At 40.8% G+C, this 20,687-nt stretch overlaps 1 protein-coding gene across 3 annotated transcripts in view; it reads left to right on the top strand.

Annotated features, from left to right (window-relative positions):
* Gpat4 (glycerol-3-phosphate acyltransferase 4) overlaps window positions 1-20,687 on the top strand; it is a 45,984-nt gene that overhangs the window by 22,452 nt on the left and 2,845 nt on the right. For 2 of the 3 annotated variants that reach the window (XM_076853813.1, XM_076853814.1), the window contains exons 3-12: window positions 12,206-12,275; window positions 13,120-13,420; window positions 14,183-14,257; window positions 15,011-15,100; window positions 15,280-15,373; window positions 16,184-16,299; window positions 18,168-18,223; window positions 18,776-18,861; window positions 19,879-20,007; window positions 20,097-20,176. In XM_076853813.1, coding sequence (XP_076709928.1) covers window positions 12,206-12,275; window positions 13,120-13,420; window positions 14,183-14,257; window positions 15,011-15,100; window positions 15,280-15,373; window positions 16,184-16,299; window positions 18,168-18,223; window positions 18,776-18,861; window positions 19,879-20,007; window positions 20,097-20,176 — 1,097 coding nt within the window. Of the gene's footprint in view, window positions 1-11,335; window positions 11,504-12,205; window positions 12,276-13,119; window positions 13,421-14,182; window positions 14,258-15,010; window positions 15,101-15,279; window positions 15,374-16,183; window positions 16,300-18,167; window positions 18,224-18,775; window positions 18,862-19,878; window positions 20,008-20,096; window positions 20,177-20,687 lie in introns of those variants that run through there. The other variant, XM_076853816.1, reaches the window with a different exon arrangement.

Raw genomic sequence — 20,687 nt, 5'->3', positions numbered from 1 at the left:
TTGATTATTCCCCCCCCCTTTACTGTACTACCTCCCGCTGTTGGTTTTCATTGATATTTTCCATTTCCTCTTCCTGTAATATTTTGCCGAGGATGTTTTGAAGAGATGGTTTTCTAGCTGCAAATTCTTTTAACTTTTGTTTATCGTGGAAGGTTTTAATTTCATCTTCCATCCTGAAGTTTAATTTCACTGGATACACAATTCTTGGTTGGAACCCATTTTCTTTCAGTGTTTGAAATATGTTATTCCAGGATCTTCTAGCTTTCAGAGTCTGTGTTGAAAGATCAGCTGTTATCCTGATTGGTTTACCCCTAAATGTAATCTGCTTCCTTTCTCTTGTAGCTTTTAAAATTCTCTCCTTATTCTGTGTGTTGGGCATCTTCATTATAATGGGTCTAGGTGTGGATCTCTTATGATTTTGCACATTCGGCGTCCTGTAGGCTTCTAGGATTTGGGATTCTGTCTCATTCTTAAAGTCTGGGAAGTTTTCTCGTATTATTTCATTGAATAGATTGCTCATTCCTTTGGTTTGGACCTCTATACCTTCCTGTATCCCAATGACTCTTAAGTTTGGTCTCTTTATGTTATCCCATATTTCTTGAATGTTCTGCTCATGGTTTCTTAACAGCTTTGCTGAGCTGTCTATGTTCTTCTTCAGTTGAAATACTTTGTCTTCATTGTCTGATGTTCTATCTTCTAAGTGTTCTACTCTGCTGGTAGTATTCTCAATTGAGTTTTTAAGTTGGTTTATTGCTTCCTGCATTTCCAGGATTTCTGTTTGTTTGTTTTTTATAACCTCTATCTCCCTGTATAATTGATGTTTTGCTTCTTGGATTTGTTTATGTAATTCATTGTCGAAGTGGTTGAAGTGGTCTTTCATTGTCTGATTTTGCTGTCTAATGTCTTCCTTGAGACTCCAGATCATCTGAAGCATGTATATCCTGAATTCTTTATCTGACATTCCATCTGCTGCAGATATTACCTCTTCTAAAGTTGAGTTGACCTGCATTGCTTGTGGTCCTTTCTTTCCTTGTCTTTTCATACTGATCGCGTTTCTTTCTGCTTGGTGAAACTGTTGTGTTATTGATTTTTCCCCCTCTATATTTATATTGCTCTTGTATAGTTGCAAAGTCTCCCTTACAGGCTTTGGCGGTGGTTCTGCCCCTCCTCCAATTGGGGCAATGTGCCTACCACGCCGGCAGGCCGCTGGGCCTGTACTTTTGGTGGGCCTGTTCTTTCGGTGGTCACAGGTCCACCTACCTTGCAGGCGTGAGCAGCGGCTCTGTACCTCCGCTTGCCGCTAGGCCTGTTCTGTCTGTCGGTTGCAGGTCTGTCTACCTAGCAGGCGCTGGTGGCGGCTCTGCCCCTCCCCCAACCGGGGCAATGTGTCTGGCGGGCCACTGGGCCTGTTTTGTCGGTGGTCACTGTTCTGCCTATCTTGCACCCGCGTGGAGCAGCTGTGTCCCTCCGAGAGTTTCTGGGCCTGACCTGCCGGTGGGTGGCAAGTGCACCTACCTTGCAGGCGCGGGGGTGGCTCTGCCGCTCCGCGGGTCGCTGGGCCTGATCTGCTGGTGAGTCGCAGGTCTGCCTACCTTGCAGGCGCCCGGCGGCTCTGCCCCTGTCCTAACCGGGGCGATGTGTCTGTTCGGCCGCTGGGCCTGTTCTGTTGGTGGTCACGGTTCCGCCTACCTAGCAGGCGTGTGGGGCAGCTGTGCCCCTCCGCAGGTTGCTGGGCCTGACCTGCCGGTGGGTCGCAGGTCTGCCTACCTTGCAGGCGTGGGGGGTGGCTCTGCCGCTCTGTGGGTCGCTGGGCCTGATCTGCTGGTGAGTCGCAGGTCTGCCTACCTTGCAGGCGCCCGGCGGCTCTGCCCCTCCCCCAACCGGGGCGATGTGTCTGGCCGGCCGCTGGGCCTGTTCTGTTGGTGGTCACGGTTCCGCCTGTCTAGCAGGCGCGTGGGGCAGCTGTACCCCTCCGCAGGTTGCTGGGCCTGAGACTTTAATTTTTTAAACCCAGGGACACTTAACCTCTGAGCCACATCTCCAGCTCTTTAATTTATTAAATTAACCAGCCGGTTAATTTATTAATTGCAATGTCAGTAGTTACCAGATCTTCAGGAATTGTTTTCCACAGCTGAAACCATGTATACTTTTGAGAAATGCACCCTTAATGGTAATAATAATGCAGCATTACTTGTTCATATGGTATCTTTTGGTTTTGTTTTGTTTTGCAGTGCTAGCCCAGGGCCTTTCACATTACTAGGCAAGTTCTCTACCTCTGAGCTGCACCCTTAACCCTAATTTATAGTCTTTAGAATAAATGTTTTACTTTCCTTTGGTTCCTTAGAATTTTGTGGTGAATAGGGTAAATATCTGCATTTTATCAATGAAGAAAGAGACAAGTGAAATATATGAATTGTTATGTTACAGTGGAAATATTTTTATGTATATCATTGTGATATATTAAGTATATTCGGGTGTTTTACAACCACTGCCTCTATCTTGTTCTATTGCATTGTCACCAGTTCAAAAAAAAAAAAAAAAACTTCTTACTCATTCAGCAGTCAGTCCCTATTTCCCCTTCACTCAGATGCTAGCAACCTGTGTTCTGTCTCTGAGGATTTACCTATTATGGATATTTCATGTAAATGGAATCATACCAAATGTGCTCTTTTTTTTTTTATTGGTTGTTCAAAACATTACAAAGCTCTTGACATCATATTTCATACATTAGATTCAAGTGGGTTATGAACTCCCATTTTTACCCCAAATACAGATTGCAGAATCACATCGGTTACACATCCACATTTTTACATAATGCCATATTAGCACACACAGAATACAAGTGTGCTCTTTTGGATCTGGCTTCTTTCACTTAGCATAACATTTTCAAGGTTCATCTGCATGATAGCATGTATCAGTGCTTCTTTTTTGTGTGCGTGGTTAAATAATATTCTATTGTTTGTCTATACCATAATTCACTTCAACTCATCCACTGAAGGACATTGATGGTATGTTTCCACTCTCTGTCTGTTGTGGATACTGCTGCTTTGAACATGTATATACCTGTATTTGAAGTGTCAGTTTTCAAGACCAATTTTTTGAACACCTCTTATGATAATGTCTGGAGTTATGGGTACGTGGATGTAGCCCTTGCTGCTCAGCAGACCTGGAGATCAGCAGCATATTTACTGCCTAGGAGTTGATTATGAATGAAAATCTCATGCCTGCTGTAGACTACTGAATTAGAATCTGCTTGCTTTTTTTTGGCGATGCTAGGTAGGAACTATACAACTGAGCTACATCCCCAGCCTAGAATCTGCATTTTAAACAAGATACAGATTTTTTTATACATTAAAATCTGAGAAGTAGTTACCTAGTTGGTCTTTGAGCTGGCTGTTTTACTAATGTAGAGTATCTATTTTAATCAGTCAGGAAAAGGGATTTTCATACATTTCAGGCCAAGTAAATCTTTAAAGAACACAGGATCCCTGTAGACAATATAAATATAAGGTAATATCATACCCTTTAGTTGTGGAAAACATACACCAGGACAGAGATAGTAGAATGATAAACTTTTAGGAGACAACAAAGTGTGATATCTAGTAGCTTTTATTCAAGTTTATAGGCAAGTGATTCATTCTTGGGCCTACGGAAATTGTCATTTTTAGTTTTTGTGTTATTTATTTTGGGGGGTGCTAAGCATTGAACCGAGGCCCTTGCACATGCTATGCATGCACTTTAACACTGAACTACAACTCCAGCCCCCTGAAATTGCTATTTTTCAAAAAAAAAAAAAAAAAACCAAAAACATTTATTTATTTATTTATGTGGTGCTGAGGATTGAACCCAGGACCTTGCATGTGCTAGATGAGCACTCTACTGCTGAGCTGCAACCTCAACTCTGAAATTGTTATTTTTAAAATGCATAAATAAGAGTTATGATCCTAGTGTTTTCCTGTCTAACTTGGATGGCAGTGGATGGAATAAAAGGCCTAAAATCCACGTTTTTGAAAATGTCTTCCAAATTTAGTATTTTAAAGTTCAAATATGCCAAGTAAATCCATCTCATGAATCTTTGTGTGTGGGGGGTGGGGAGGTTAACTGGGGATTGATTCCAAGGGCGCTTTACCACTGAGCTAAATCTCCAGCCCTTTTTATTTTGAGATAGGGTCTCACTAACTTGCCAAGGCCAGCCTCAAACATGTGATCCTCCTGCTTCAGCCTCTTGAGTGGCTAGGTTTACAGGTGTGCATCACTGTACCTGGGCTATGATTTCTATTTTTTAAATGTACATTCTTGTGATTTTTAACATAGTTTATAATTATACAATGGAAAATTCATTAAGTGTTTAGTGTTAGGCCAATTTGTAGAACATGTAATCTTCAGCCTTCAGACACTATAGACCACATCTTGACAATCACTGATTTGTACATAGCAGTTTAGAAATGGTGATGAAAGTAACATGTATTTGTAAACTCAAGATTAAACATTTAAAATGGTAGGTGTTGGATGGTGGAATGTGATAGACATCACATGAATTGGGTGCCAACATACTTTATATACAGAGATACGAAAAATTGTGGTATAGATGTGTAATAAGAATTGTAATGCATTCTGCTGTCATTTTTTTAATTAATAAAATAAATAAATTAATAAAGTGGTAGGTGTTGAGGGTGTACCTCAGTCTTAAAGCACTTGCCCAGGAAGCATGAGGTCCTAGGTTCAATCCCCAGCATGGCAAAAAAGGGAAAAAAAAATTTTTTTTTCTAAAAATAGATTTTACTTCCTATAGGTATGTACTGGGCACATAAAGGGTTCAGGGTACCCTGTAGTACCTGTCCTGTGGAGCTTCATAGACTGAGTTGGCTATACGCTAGAATAAGGGTTGAGCTAGAAAGGACTGTGCATGTCTGCAGGGGCTTACGGAGGTTCTGGGAGAGTGTTCAGTCTATAAGAGTGTCACCTTTGGTTTCTGCTCTGAGTTGATTTTAATAGAAAACTCAATACTACTTTTATCAGTGATAATATTTGGTAGGAACTTGATTTGGCCAAGCCAGTGTTAAGCCTTGGAAAAGATGTATCTTGTGTTCCATGTGTATATCTAAAAGACACCCATATTTATGGGTGATTTTTTTTCTGTTTTTGTTTTTATTTTATAGAGGAGTGTCAATGCCCCTGTAAAGTAAATTTCCATAGCAAACTGCCATATACTAGGTGACCTGTGAAATTTACTTCTCATAGTTCAGGAGGTTCTGAAGCCAAGAGCAACATAATGGCAGATTCAGTGATTGGTGAGGGCCTGCTGCCTGTTCCCAGATATCAGTCTTTCTGTGTCCTCAGGTGATAGAAAGGGATGAGTGAGCTCTCTGGTCTTTCTTTCTGAGGGCACTAATCCCATTCATAAAGACTCTACCTTTATAATCTTAATACTGTCTAAGACCTCACCTCCAAATATATCACATTGGGGATTGGATTTTAAGATTTTGGCGGAGGGAACATAAAGGTTTAATCTCATGGCAGAGATTTTCCTTCTACCTTTTTTAGACTCTTCACTTTTTTCTATATTAGGATGATGTACGTAATTTTAAAACTAGAAGACAGTTCAGAGATTATCTTAATGCGATTTTGGGAATAAGGGAAGTCTTGAGGCTGAGGAGACCTATTTGGACCTTCTAGGCTCTTGTCATGTTATAGAAAAAAATTTAAGGAGACCTTAGGGTTTTGTTTTTTTTTAATTTTTTTAAATTGTAGATTGACATATACCTTTATTTATTTTTATGTGGTGCTGATGGTCAAACCCAGAGCCTCACATGTGCTATACCACTGAGATATAGCCCCAGCCCCATCTCTGGTTTTAGTAAAAAAAAAAGAAATTTTTATTAGAGAGTGAAAGGTGGAGACATGCATTCTGAAGAATGGAGCTACTTAAGAGCCAGATGCGCTTTTGGGGTCTTAGACTGTTCTTTTAAAGAAGAGGGGTGGGCATGGGAAGGCATATTGGAACAATGTCAGCCTGGGGAACTCAGTTCTTTGATCATAGATCACAGAACGTTTATAGTGGTCTGGTCTCCAGGACGCTCAGGCTGACATTGTCTCCTCTATCTAATAAATAATGTTTAGAATGTACCTGTATTATGGGTACATTCCCTTTGTTTTATCTCATTTGAAATAAAATACATCTCCCTTTGTTTTATCTAATTTGAAAATACATTGTGTAGTCTAACATAAACATTAATCAAATCAGATAATTTTCATAAATAATTGAATTTACAATAACTTTAACATCTTATAGAAATTTCCCAGGAATTTGGGAGTGATAGAGCTATAGTTTCCTTTTCCTTTTGTCTTCTATCTTTTTTTTTTTTTTCTTTCTTCACTTTCTCTCCTGATATGTACATTTTTATCATTTAGGGAAGCTTTTTGTTTTTTGTTTTTTGTTTTGGTATTGGGGATTGAACCCAGGGTGCTTTACCACTGATTTATATCCCAGCCCTTTTATGTTTTATTTTTAGACTCACTGAGTTGCTTAGGGCCTTGCTAAATTACTGGGCTAGCCTTGAACTTGATATCTTTGTGAGCTGATGAGATTACAGGTGTGTGCCACCACATCCAGCAATATTTTTTTAAAAGTAACTTATTTGGGGGCATTAAGATGTGATTTAGTTGGTTCTGGAGATCAAATCAGGGGCATTGCATATATTAGGCAAGTGCTTTACCACTGAGCTACATCCCTATTCCTCTAGATACTTTTTTCCCTAAATACCCCACCCCCAGGTGATTCTGTTGTTCATCTTCAGAAGGTGGATCTGGATTACCCACTCTTGAATGTGAGCCTAATTAGTGATTTGTTTCCAAGAAATAGTAGTGGTGAACTTGAGGTGTTGTACCTTGTGATATTAGGTTTAGAAAAGGAGATATGTCTTCTATCTGGCTTTTTCTTGGAACCCAGCCACCAGATGTTCCAAAGGTAGGACACCTGTAGGTGTCTCAGATCACAGTCTCAGCATCTCATGCACAACATGGTAGGGTGAACCTTCCAAGGATTCCAGTCCTCATTCTTCCATCCGCCCTATCTATAGTCTGTGGATTCTTGAGCAAAATAAATGATGCCACTAAATTTGGAGAATAGTAATGTTACAAAGCCAGTCACTAGAAGCTATATATTTTACTGGTTATTATTACAACCAGATAAATAATATATTAATAGATAATTTTAAACATTCATCCATGTCCCACAGTTTATAACACCTTTATTTGCTTATTATATTTCTTTTCAATCTTTGATGAAAAACACACATTGACTGTGTTAATAGTGTGGGCATTTAATTTTGTGGATTTTTTTTTGTTATTAGATATTTTCACATTTTACTACATAATATTCATAAAGATTATTAAAACTGAATATATGAGAGTTCGTGCAGTGTGTATACCTATGGTTTTGACAGACCTAAGCAGCTCTGGCTTAACAGCTCTTTTTCATATTTCGTTCTCTATAAATAAACCCAGAGAAGATATTTGTATACCTGCCACGGGGGGAGATGAAGAGAATATAAGTGATGGGATCAGTGTCTGTCTGTCCCTTCTCTTATGCTGAGTTACTGAAGACTATCTTGTGCAGAGAGCAGCATGTTGTCTTGGTGTTTTGCTTCAGATGTCCTCTGCACAGTGGTGGTGGTATTTTTTGGAGTGGAATTCCTAGGAGAGGATTTCCAACTGGGTTGAGAATGGCGTGGGAAAAGGGAAAGAAGAATGCCTGGGTAAAAAGGAGAAAGATGAAACTAAATGACCTGAATTCTGTCTGAGGTGAAAGGAATTGATCAGGTCAGGTTAGAGAAGATGAGACTCTTGAAATCTGATCAGTGTTCAGCTCCAAAGTTGAGTATGTTGGTAGAGAGTCACAGAAACCGGTGGTGGTGGTGAAGTTGAACACAAGATAGTGGGATTGCAGTAAATGGGCATTTGTTTTTGGGTCAGGCAACCTTTACCTTAAATACTTTGGGCTTTCCCTACCAGCTCTAAAACTTGACCTCAGTCATTGAATTTTTCCGTTTTCTATTTTTTCATCTAAAGAGTGGGTATGGAAGTTCCTGTCTCCCATGGCTGTAGTGCAAGAAGTGTTGCTAATTATGTATGTCTTTCCTACCCTGTGAGAAGTGCAATTCTATTATAACCTTGAAGTAGGTTAAGGACAGACTGAAGGAGATGGGACGATTCATGTCAGGAAAGTCTTAGGTTTGTTACTTCAGGTCTTTTCTTATATGGAGAGATTGGTAAAGAGAAATACTGGGAGTTGATTAATGAAATGGACCCTTTATTGACTACCTGCTTAGTGCAAGGCACTCCCAGACTCTGCCAGAATGCACATATGAGTAGTTGGCTCCTTCCTTTCAAAGTATTTGTAGTCCCGTTGGAAACACAAATATGCACTCACAACTAATTCAGCAAAGGTTAATTCTGATTGCACAAATTGGGTAGGTAACATTTCATCTTAGATTTGGCATTTGAATTGTATCTTTTTTTTTTTTAAGAGAGAGTGAGAGGGGAGAGAGAGAGAGAGAGAATTTCAATATTTATTTTTTAGTTATTGGCGGATGTAACGTCTTTGTATGTGGTGCTGAGGATCGAACCCGGGCCGCACGCATGCCAGGCGAGCGCGCTACCGCTTGAGCCACATCCCCAGCCCCTTGAATTGTATCTTAAAAGTGAAGAAGCCAGAGCATAATAGAAGTGCAGTTAATAAAGATGAAAGTCTTGTTTAGAGACAGCACACCACACACTAGAGCAAATACAACCAGTTCATGAAGAAAGGGGGTAGGTTACAATACATTTTTTTCTCTCTTTCTGTTTTTTGTATAATATAGGGATGGAAGTCAGAGCTCTGCCACTGAGCTGCATCCCCAGCCCTTCTGTTTTTTTTTATTTTGAGATAGGATCTCACTGAAGTGCTAATGCAGGCCACTAACCTTTGGTCCTCCTGCCACAGCCTTCTGAATAGCTAGGGTTACAGGCACATGCCATTTTATTTGGCCTGAATATTTCTTTAGTCATTGAGCTTTTCTGAGCAAGTGAATGACAAGATCAGACTCTGGAGTAAAAAAAGCAATTAGTGTAACAAGAGAATAAGGGAGTGAATGATGAAGTGGCATGAAACAAGAGGTAGATGTGTGAGAGAGGGCTATTTAAGCAGTGGCTTGCTAGGATTTGGCCACATAGAGGGAGCCTGAAAGCTGGAGTGGTTAAAGGGAGAGGATACCATCACCGAGATTGGGAGTAACACTAGAGGAGGCTCCCTGTGAATCAGGAGCAGGTGTGCTGCCTCTGACTCTGCTTGCTGCACAGGGAGGGCTGCCCGGACTTTTTCATTGCAAACATAAAGTTGGCACTTCTGTAAAATTAAGAATAAAGTTGTAGACTTGGCAGTAGCAGGAAGGAAGGAAGAGATGTGTTAAAGGTGGAGTGTTTGCATGGGAAATAGAAGGGGATAGATGATCAAAGCATCGCTTTTGTAAATGCCAGGTTCTTCAGTTTCTAATTCATGGGAAAATACAATGGAGACTGACTGAAAAGAAGGGGAAAGTTTCTGCTGAGATTAGTTTTGCCAGGACTGTAGCTCTTAACTAATTTTATTAGTTCCTAAATTATAGTGTTTAATAGAATAAATAACTAGCAAAAATGCTGCATGAAGAACCATCTACATTTTACCTGCCAAGATCTCCATTCAGATTAATGTTAGTTACCTAAGATCACTGTATTGTTAATACCCTTAAATTGTCTTGGGCTGAAAGAGGAATATGTAATTAAATATTGAATAGCCTGGCATCTCAGTTCAGAGGAAGAGATTTTTATGGTGAAATGAACTCTGAAGTTAGGTTGGTTGGTTGTTTATTTATTTAGCAGTACTGGGAATTGAACCCATGGCTGTGCAAGCACTCTGCCCCTGCCCCCAAACTACTTAAAGTGACAGCTCAGAGAATCCAATTGCATAGTTTCCAGACATTGCTATTGTATTGTGCATTGTCCTGTGGTATCATAGTATAAAATGTAGCTGGTCTTTGTGCCCAGTTCCTGTCACAGAACTCCTAAAACCCTAGGAATTTGCTGAGTGATAATAGTGTCTTTTATTATTTGCAGTGAACTTCCCACCCACCATCCCTTTTATTTGTTCAGTTCTGGGGATTGAATTCTGGTGCTTGAACACTGAACTACATCCCTAACCCTCTTTGTTTTGAGATGGGGTTTCACTGAGTTGCTGGAGTTGGCCTTCAATTTGTGATCCTTCTGCCTCAGGCCAGTGCCACTGTGCTTGGCTCACATTTCACTCCTCTGATCACACCCAAGTTTATGCTAATGGTGTGACTTAAAGTGGGGATCCTAAATATTCTCTGGATAATGGGACTAGTCACCCAAACAACCCAGTGATTAGATTGTTGGGAATTTGAACCCCACCCACTGACCACAGAGCTGTTACTTAAAGAGGTGGAGAATCTCAGAGACACCCTTCCAATTAAAGCAAAACCCACAGCCTGATGTCGTATCTCACCTACCTATTGCTGTCTAATGTATCAGTATTGTCATAACAGAATCAAATGTTTCTGTACTGAACATTGTACACCAATACAGAGTCTTGGGCCAAGTGTAAAACCTTAAATTTTGGTTGAGTAACCTGTTATCTCTATGTCTAGGTTTGTCTTGCCTCTTTTCTTTCTTTTTTTTTTTTAAACCTCTTTCCTTGTTCCAGGAAAACAGGTGGAATTTACCTTCCTCCATTTTAGGAATTATTTTAACATTTTTTTCCAGAAGAGATAATCCATATAAGCATAAAGCCAAAGATATCAGCTGCCAAATATCTGAAATATAGAAAATGGGTTGCGTTTTCTGGCCTTCAACATTTTTTGAGTGGATGACTCTTGACAACCACTTTTTTTTTTTTTTTTTTTTTTTTTTAAAGACAGTGGCATTTGAAGAAATTTCCATTTGGGATCAATTCACTGATTATACTCATTTCCCACTTTTGGCTTTGCTAGATTATGCAGAGCAATCTAGCTGGTACTTGAGGCTCTACCAGCAGAATCTACATCAGATACCTTGGGCCATGTGTATTTTGCATTTGCATGGCACCATAGGGTTCTCTCCCACCTTGCATAACTGTGGACACAGAATTTTGAAGACATTTTCTTGATTCAATGTGGAAATAACTTTCTGTTCAGTGAATATTCCAATAGGGAATGAGTGAGCTAGCTCTTGTTTTTGCCTTTCATTATGTGATAGTGGAAGGACTCCACCTCAGCCTCTGATTCTATAATACTTCAGTTAAAAATGTTTTAATGAAGGTAGAGAGCTCCAGGACAGCCACTTTCTCAGTCTCTTCTAGAGTTCATAGATTTGAGTAATAAGAAGACAGAGTGCTTTGTGTTTCCATGTTCTGTCACATGCATGATGTCGTTTGATCCTAAAAGACCCCACAAAGTAAGAGATGTCACGATAGTGTTGATCTTTATTGCAGGTAAACAGACCAAGATTCTGAGGGGGTGGGGAGATCTTGAGTACAACAGCTAGTGAGGGCTAAACTTGGGCGTTGAAACTGAATGATTTAATTTGCAGTGCTGGGGATTGAACCCAGGGCCTCATATATGCTAGGCAAATACTATACCACTGAGCCATACCCTTAACCTGAACTGGATTTTTAAAATCTCCAAATACCCACCACATTTAATTCAGTGAAGCAGTCCCAGGGCTTTCTGTGTTGTTGTGGGTTTCTTCTGCAAAAAGGTTACTCTTGTTACAGTCCAGACATACACATTATTTAAGTCCTTTATATCCTTGAAAATTAAAATTGTTGCTTTCTGGATTAATTTGAAAAGATATGTGATTTTGCTAGTTGGGTACTGTCAGTTAGTAAGTTCCTTAAGTATACAGAGAAAAGTGGTTCAGGCAGTGAGAAACAAAGCCTGAGTGACTTGCCCAGGTTTTTTGGGTTTCCAGCTCTTTCCTCTCAGTAACTTGGAATCCTAGAACCTGCTTAGTGGGGTCCTGGTTATCAAGGAAGGTCCTGTTCTGAGAGGGGTGTGAGTCCCCTTTTAGAATGTGTGCTGCTTGGCTATAGTCCAATCCCTTTCACAGAATGGAAAAGGAGGTGCTCACTGATTGAAAAAGGATCTCATTCATGCTCTCATATTTTGCCATCACCTCCCTTTTCTCCCAACAGTGGGCTACCTTGAGAATGGAGAGAGGAGCCAAGGAGAAGAACCACCAACTTTATAAGCCCTATACCAACGGTAAGATTGTGTCTTGATTCTTACCCTAAAAGAGCTCTTTGAAATATGTTCCTAAGTGCTTTCAGTTGTACACTTAGTCTGTTTTCTGTTCCTATAACCTGAGAGTTGGTAGTTTATAAAGAAAAAAAGGTTTATTTGGCTCTTGATTCTGGTGCATAGAGAAATACAGGGTGCAGTAGTGCACGCCTGTAATCTTAGCGGCTTAGGGGAGCTGAAACAGGAGAATCTCAGTACAAAACCAGCCTCAGCAATGTCAAGGCAAGGTACTAAGCAACTCATTGAGACCCTGTCTCTAAATAAAATACAAAATAGGGCTGGGGATGTGGCTCAGTGGTCAAGTGCCCCTGAGTTCAATTCCCGGTACCAAAAGAAAAAAGAAAAATCCAGATAGCATAGCATGGCATTGCTGAGAGCCTGGCTGCTTCACGATGTGGTAGATGGCATCACATGGCAAGAGAGCATGTGTGAGGGAAGGAAGAAGTAAGGAGGTGGTACGTGATGAGAGAGTACCCAAGAGAATGGGGAGGGTCTGATCTTGCTTTTTGAAAATTAGTTCCTTATCTTGCAGGAACTAATCCACTTCTGCAGATCTGACTCCCCAAGATACCAGTGTTTGTCCTCTGACCAGGACATGACCCCATGACCTAATCACCTTCCATGAGACCTCACCTCTTAAAAATGCATAGCTCTCATTAATGTTTTGAATCTTTAGGGGGACACACCTAAAATGTCGTTAAACCATAGCACACAGGTACCCTTCACTATTCAAAATGCAGTATTTGTACCCTATTTCTAACATGCTTCTTCCTAGCTTGCTGCTTGACCAGGGTGTTCTCTTTTGTAGGAATCATTGCTAAAGATTCTACTTCACTAGAAGAAGAGATAAAAGAGATTCGCCGAAGTGGTAGTAGTAAGGCTCTGGATAATACTCCAGAGTTTGAGCTCTCTGACATTTTCTACTTTTGCCGGAAAGGAATGGAGACCATTATGGATGATGAGGTGACAAAGAGATTCTCGGCGGAGGAATTGGAATCCTGGAACCTGCTGAGCAGAACCAATTATAATTTCCAGTACATCAGTCTTCGGCTTACTATCTTGTGGGGGTTAGGAGTGCTGATTCGGTATTGCTTTCTTCTACCACTCAGGTGAGGGCAAGGTCTGGTGAAGATAAAAGACTTGACCTGCTTTCCCTAAGCCCGAAGCATGATCTGCCTATCTCTCTGTTTTGTTTTCCCATTTTAGAAAGAATAGTGTGGTTCTTTCATTTTTCAGTCCATCTGACTGTTGAAAAAAAGTACCTTGGTATGGTTATCCTTTAAAGGCCCTTGGATTCTCTGCATATCAGACGGAAATAGTAGGGTTTTATGAAGATAGATTGCTTGTCTAGATGGACTGAACACAGGGACCGGGAACATCGTGTGCTTTCTGGCCACTGCTCCCTGGGCATGGCCTTTCTTCCTGAAGCTCGCCTCTCCAACACAGAGACGCTGGCGATTTCTGTTTTTCTGTGCTGTGTGTTCCGAGGATGCCTTGAGACATGCCAGTGCCTTTAGGCTCTGCCTCCTATTGCTTCAGAGAGGCTTTGCTTCAGCCAGGGTGTAAAGCCAGAGGGCAGGGGGAAGACAGCAGGACAGTAGTTGCCCAAGGGCAGAACAGCTTGCTTTAGGGTTTCCTGTCACACTAACTGCCTGATGCCTGAGGTTCTAATCAGCTGAGAAACAGATTCATAATTGGCTTCCCATTTGGAATTATAGTGATCCCTGGTTCTGATAGTCTGCTTGCATTTCTGGGTGGAACTCTTGCCTGGTCTTAGGTTCTCAGATCTTGCGGGTGGTTTTGGGGATTCCTGCTTTCATTTTCACACATTCACTTGGTTTGCTGTGTTTTAATTTGTCTTCCTGTTACAGGATAGCTCTTGCGTTCACAGGGATTAGCCTCCTGGTGGTGGGCACAACTGTGGTGGGATACTTACCGAATGGGAGGTAAGTAGAGCACAAGTGTTCAGTTGTGGGGTCTGTCAGTTCTGGGAATGGTGGCTGATACTGCAGGCCAAGCCACTCCTTCAGATACTCACCCAATCCATAAAGTAACCCTGTGGTAACAATAAAGGCTTTCATTTAGTGATTGATCTTGACCTGTGACTATTTTGTTTGGTTTTGGGTTTTTTTTGTCCTTCAGCCCTCATACTCTTCCCATTTTAAGACAAAAAGGCAGAAACCACAAAAACATAGAGTCCAGGGCCCAAGTGTTAACAGTTTTTATAGCATATCACTTAATTTTGAGCATTCTCCTAAGTTGATAAATTGATGGGATAAGGAAGAGGGTAAAGTTTTAAAAAATAATTAGGAATGCAAGTAGATTTTGTCTTTTTTTTTTTTTTTTAAGCTTTGTTCTTTCAGGGAAGTTGTAGGGCTAGCAGACTTCTCTAATGCTGGGACTGGTGAGGGGGTTGAACTCTGGGCGTGGCCTGCCTCTGGGAATGACTAGGGGAAAGGACTCGAGGAGATACCCTGGCCCACCTGTGTTGGGAGTTATAGGCTATAAAAACTGAACCAATAGCATAGGGGAATGTAAGCAAGTCTTGTTGCCATTTCTTTGTTTCATCTTGTGTGACATAAAGAGGCTAATACCTTACAGGGTTTACAATACTCAGTAATATTTATAAAAGCACTTTGCAGACTTAAATGGTTGGAGTCATGTAAGATAAAACCTCAAACTTTTTTCTATTATTGTAGGTTTAAGGAGTTCTTGAGTAAACACGTTCACTTGATGTGTTATCGGATCTGTGTGCGAGCCCTAACAGCCATCATCACCTATCATGACAGGTGAGGCAACTTTGTTTTGATGCAAAGGGAGATGGTGCTGGCCCAAACTGTGACTTGGACTCACCTGCACTCAACCAATTGCAAAGAGACTTCTGAGCTTTAAGTTAGAGCTGGTGAAATTTGTGAGGTGAAATTCGTTTCACACTCATTTTTATTGCTTTGCATATTTTTTACACTAGAAAAAACAGACCAAGAAATGGAGGCATTTGTGTGGCCAATCACACATCTCCTATTGACGTGATCATTTTGGCCAGTGACGGCTACTATGCCATGGTAAGTTTTTTCCTCCTATTTTTTTGAGGCAGGACTCCTTAAAGGGTCAGAATTGGTTGACCTCTGAACCTTTCATAAAGCACCTTCTTAAGGGTATAAATATGTGAGCATATTGTTATCCGTGGACTCTGATCTAGATTGTCACTTTGGGGAACTCCTTGGGGACTAGGGACTTGGAAATAGGAGGTATTCTGAAGTGATAAGATTGTGGCTAAAGTTGGTACTTCGGCTTTTTTTTTTTTTTTTTGGCAAACCATGGAAGAAAGGGTACAGGATGAGGATGGGGACCTGGAAGGACTGGATTTGAGGGCATTTGAGAATGGCCAGAGGGGCATTTTATTCATTCATGCATTTGCAATACTGGGGATCAAACCCAGGACCTCACACATACTTAAATAAGCAGCTCTACCCGTGAGGTATGTCCCCAGCTCCTTTTTTATTTTTGAGACAGGGTATTAAAGTTTTGCAGGCTGTCCTTGTCCTTGAAATCATCCTGCCTCTGAAGTAACTGGGATTATAAGTGTGTGCCACTGCACCTGGCACACACCTGGGAGGGACACAAGGGGTCACTCAACTTTACTATTTAATTTTAGGGTTTTAAGTTATGTCTTTAATTGTGTATCTCTGGTTAAAAGGAGACATTTAGGATTCAGGGTGGTTTTTTGATAGTGAGAAACCTGCAGTTAGCAATCAGATAGATATCTATGGATGAAGGTTGGAGTACTCATTTTGGGGACCTATGGCTTCTCCCCAGAGTTGGGGGTTATTGTGAGAGGGTGGCTTCCTAATTATTCTTTTGTCTGAGATTAGGTGGGTCAAGTGCACGGGGGACTCATGGGTGTGATTCAGAGAGCCATGGTGAAGTCCTGCCCCCACGTCTGGTTTGAGCGTTCTGAAGTGAAAGATCGCCACCTGGTGGCTAAGAGGTAAATGAACAATGCTATTTGTCCAATTGGAACATAAACAGAAAAGGTTTTAGGGGTAGTATCCATCCACTGTAAAGTTATAATTCACTGTATAGTTCAGTTCTACACAGGGCCTATACTCTTCTCATAATGAATTTTTTCCTAAAACAATATGAAAAGTATAAGCTGGTTGTGATGTATGTACACCTGTCATCACAGCAACTTGGAAGACTGAGGCACGAGGTTCACAAGTTAGATGCCAGCCTCAGCAACTTAGTGAGACTCTGTCTGACAATAAAGAATTAAAAAAAAAAGGTCTGGAGATGTAGTTCAGTGGTACAGCACCCCTGAGTTCAATCCCCAGTATCATAAAAAAAGTTAATTAAAAGTATGAACTTTCTGGCTGGGGGTGTGGCTCAAGCGGTAGTGCACTCGCTGGCATGCATGCAGCCTGGGTTTGATCCTCACCACCACATACAAACAAAGATGTTGTGTCCGCTGAAAACTAAAAAAATAAATAAATATTAAAATTCTCTCTCTCTCTCTCTCTCTCTTTCTCTCAGAAAAAAAAAAAAGTATGAACTTTGATTGCTATTAGAAATCTCCAAACAGATTCGTTATCATACACACACACACACACACACACACACAAAAAAAAAACTCCTCTGGAAAAGAAAAAAGAAAGAAACACACACAAACTGCTGCTCAGTCTCCTTCTGGTGCATGTAATGAAAAGAGCTACAGTAATGACATCGAGACTCAGTTGAGTTTATCTTCCACAGGTCTTTGTGAACCTCCCACTAAATTCTTTTTGCTGTACCTTTGCTTAGGGACAGAATATTGAGACAAGGGACTGTTTTCCCCAGTTTTAACAGAGTACCTGAGATCGGGTAATTTATGAAGAAAAGCTTATTTTGATTCACAGCTCTTCGTGGCTGGGAAGTTGACATTTGGGTGATCACATCTGGCAAGACCTTCATGCTTCACCATAACATAACAGAAAAGCAGAAGTGGCAACAGGCAGGTGCAGATGAGACAAAACACAAGAGGCTGCCTTGCTTTTTTTTTTTTTTTAGGACAGGAATAAGTTGTTTAACAGACATTACTCTTTTTTTTAATATTTATTTATTTAGTTAGTTAGTTTCAGGTGGATACAATATCTTTATTTTATTTTTATGTGGTGTTGAGGATCAAACTCAGAGCCCCGCACACACCAGGCAAGTGTGCTACCACTTGAGCCACATCTCCAGCCAACAGACATTACTCTTAAAGTAACTGATCTAGTACCATGAAAACTGCATTAATCCCTCTTAACAACTTAATTACTTCTTAAAGGCCCACCTCCCAACACTGTCATAAGGCAATCAGATTTCACCATAAGTTTTTTTTGTGTGGGAGGGCAAGTACCAAGGATTGAGCCCATGGGAACTTAACCGCTGAGCCATATCCCCAGCCTTTTAAGTTATTATTTTTTAAATTTTGAGACAGGGTCTCACCAAGTTGCTTAGAGCCTTGCTAAATTGCCAGTGTAACTGGCTCACCACGAGTTTCTGAAGGGATAAACCATAGCAAGGTCCAACCAAGTATGGCTGTTGCGTAGTCAGGCAACAAGACTTCTGAGAGTTCTGTGTGTGAACCTCCTGCAGATAGTACTAAGTCTGAGCAGCATCCTTTGTGTGTAGACTTTAATACTAAATTGAATGATTATATGGATTAAATAGTAGTACTCTGCCCTTATAAATTTTCTTCATGAGTTTTAGATTTTGGGTTTATAAAAAACAAGGGTTTATTAACATGCCCAAGCTAGTGTGACATATATTAATCACTTTGATGATGATCGGCCTGAGGTTATCTATTTCTTTGTCTTATTTTTTTTTTTTTTTCTAAAGACTGACTGAGCATGTACAAGATAAAAGCAAGCTACCTATTCTCATCTTCCCAGAAGGTAAGAAGGAGTTGGTCCCCACAGAGCTGCAGTGTTGACTGCTATGCAGGATTGCAGCTCTATGGTCACCTTTTGGTTACCTTTAGATTGGTTGTGGGACTAAAAACTCAGGGAAATTCAGAATTTGGACTAAGAGATTCACAGGGTAAATTTCCTCAGTGCAGGAATATCTTCTGTGGTACTGCTGACAGTAAGTACCCTTTCAGCTTCTTGTGGAGTCTACCAAATGTCTTTGGCCTTCTTCTAGGCTGGTGTGTGGGAATCAGGGAAAGTGGCCCGTAAAGAGAAGGCAGTGGGGCTGGGGATATAGCTCAGTTGGTAGAGTGTTTGCCTCGCATGCACAAGGCCTTGGGTTCAATCCCCAGCACCAAAAAAAAAAGAAAAGGAAATACAACATTTTGCCTGACTCTTGTAAGTGTTCATTTTATAAGTTGAGGTTATTACAGGTTTTTCCTATTTTATTATTATATTTAGTGTAGAAGAAATTCCTAATATTTCAGGTAAAGGACCAGAAAAAAAAAACAGCGTTTTATATTCTCTCTTGCATTTTAGGAACCTGCATCAATAATACATCAGTGATGATGTTCAAAAAGGGAAGCTTTGAAATTGGAGCCACAGTTTACCCTGTTGCTATCAAGGTACAAGACCTCTGAGGATGCATGCTGTCTTTATCACAGCCACCAAGGCCGGATACAGCAAGAAGGTGGAGGCTGGAACTGATGTACCAGTCAATTAGTTGCTCTTCTCCAGTAAAGCAGTGCTGGGCTACTGTGGGTCCAGTGCAGCGGAAGGAGAATACCAGTGGGTTGCCACCCTATCACAGAGGACTGGGGAGTATTCAGAGGAGAAAACCACCCACTTCCCGATTTAGGAAATGAATTACTTTTTGGTTAGAATGAGGACCACAGCTACAGACCCATTTCCCACAAAATGTCATTTCAACAGCCATTTACCTCTATTAGAATCATTGACAAATAAAAAAGTTTATGATATGCCTACTACTTGGTGGCAAGTACAGTGCCTACATGGTTGAGACCTCATGAGACTCTTGGTTTGTGACCATGTGCTAGTGAATATTAAGCTTCCTGCCTGAATGGATAATTTGCTTTGATAGAATTATAAATACAGAAACATAAGCTTTCGAATTGTTTGAGTCTAGGCCAACAAAAAGAGATGAAAATCCCTTTACTTCACAGATGCACACTAAATATATTTATGAGTGAATGACATGCTGTTAGAGATAGGGGAGAGGATAGATGAAACAAGCATGATGATATGTTGGCAATTTTGAATCTGGGTAATGGGTATATTAGCTTAGTCTCTGTTTTGGATATGTTTGAAAACTTTATTAATAGAGTGTATATGCCTATGGGTGAGACATGAAGCTGTCCAAGGAGAGAAGACATTTGTTTGATGATGGCTGTCAGAAGAAGCTTCCCTGTTAAGGCAGAAGCTGAAAGTAGTCTGGGGAGATTAGCATGGCTAAAGTTCAGAGCTACCTGGGTGTAGAGTTGCTTCATAAGTGTTCGTGTCGGGGATAGAGTTTAGGAGCAGCTCTCTAACCCTTATACTGCCTCAGTGGGTTCATTCACGAGCATTGCTGTTGATACCACATGTTCAGAACTACTCACTTCTTAATGTCCATTGTGTTTTAGTATGACCCTCAGTTTGGTGATGCCTTCTGGAATAGCAGCAAATATGGAATGGTGACATATCTACTGAGAATGATGACTAGCTGGGCTATTGTCTGCAGTGTTTGGTACCTGCCTCCCATGACCAGAGAGGTAAGTGCCTCCAGGTGTCAGAGGTCTTCATTTAGCTACATGTGACCATGAGCCATGGCTGAATGGCCTTTATTCATTTCTTACTACAGAAAGATGAAGATGCCGTCCAGTTTGCCAATAGGGTGAAATCTGCTATTGCCAGGCAGGGAGGATTGGTGGACCTGCTGTGGTAAGTGCAAAGTGATGTCGTGGAGTCTAGGGGAACTTGTGTTTCTGAAGCAGATGCTGAGTCATCAGCTTCCTTTACAAAGGCTCCTTTCCTTCCTGGTGTAGTGAATGAAACCCACCATCTCTGGAGATAGAGCACTATGACTTCTTTTCCCTAGTCCCGACTCAGAAGTACCCTGTGCCTTGACCTCTGGGAGCATGGAATTCAGGATGCCTAGACTGAAGCAGTGAATTTCATGTACCTTCCTGGGGTTGTACCACTATGTCAGGGTACCTAGACAGTTCTCATCTTTAGATAGGTATGACCTGAGGCTGATCTGAAACCTCAAGGAGTATAACGCTTCTTCTGATTTCAATGTATTTGACGGAATTGAACCATCCTTAGAAAGGCAAAAGTTTCATTTATTACATTTAATTTATTACCTACTAGAGCCGGAGTTAACATCTTTTCTATAATAAATCAGTAAATATTTTAAGCCTGTAATGTTTGTCACAGCTGCTTGCTTCTGCCA

This window comes from Callospermophilus lateralis, chromosome 4, assembly GCF_048772815.1.
Source record: "Callospermophilus lateralis isolate mCalLat2 chromosome 4, mCalLat2.hap1, whole genome shotgun sequence".
In the NCBI taxonomy this organism is placed as follows: domain Eukaryota; kingdom Metazoa; phylum Chordata; class Mammalia; order Rodentia; family Sciuridae; genus Callospermophilus; species Callospermophilus lateralis.
The sequence above is the reverse complement of the archived record's forward strand: the minus strand, read 5'-3'. Positions and strand labels throughout refer to the sequence as shown.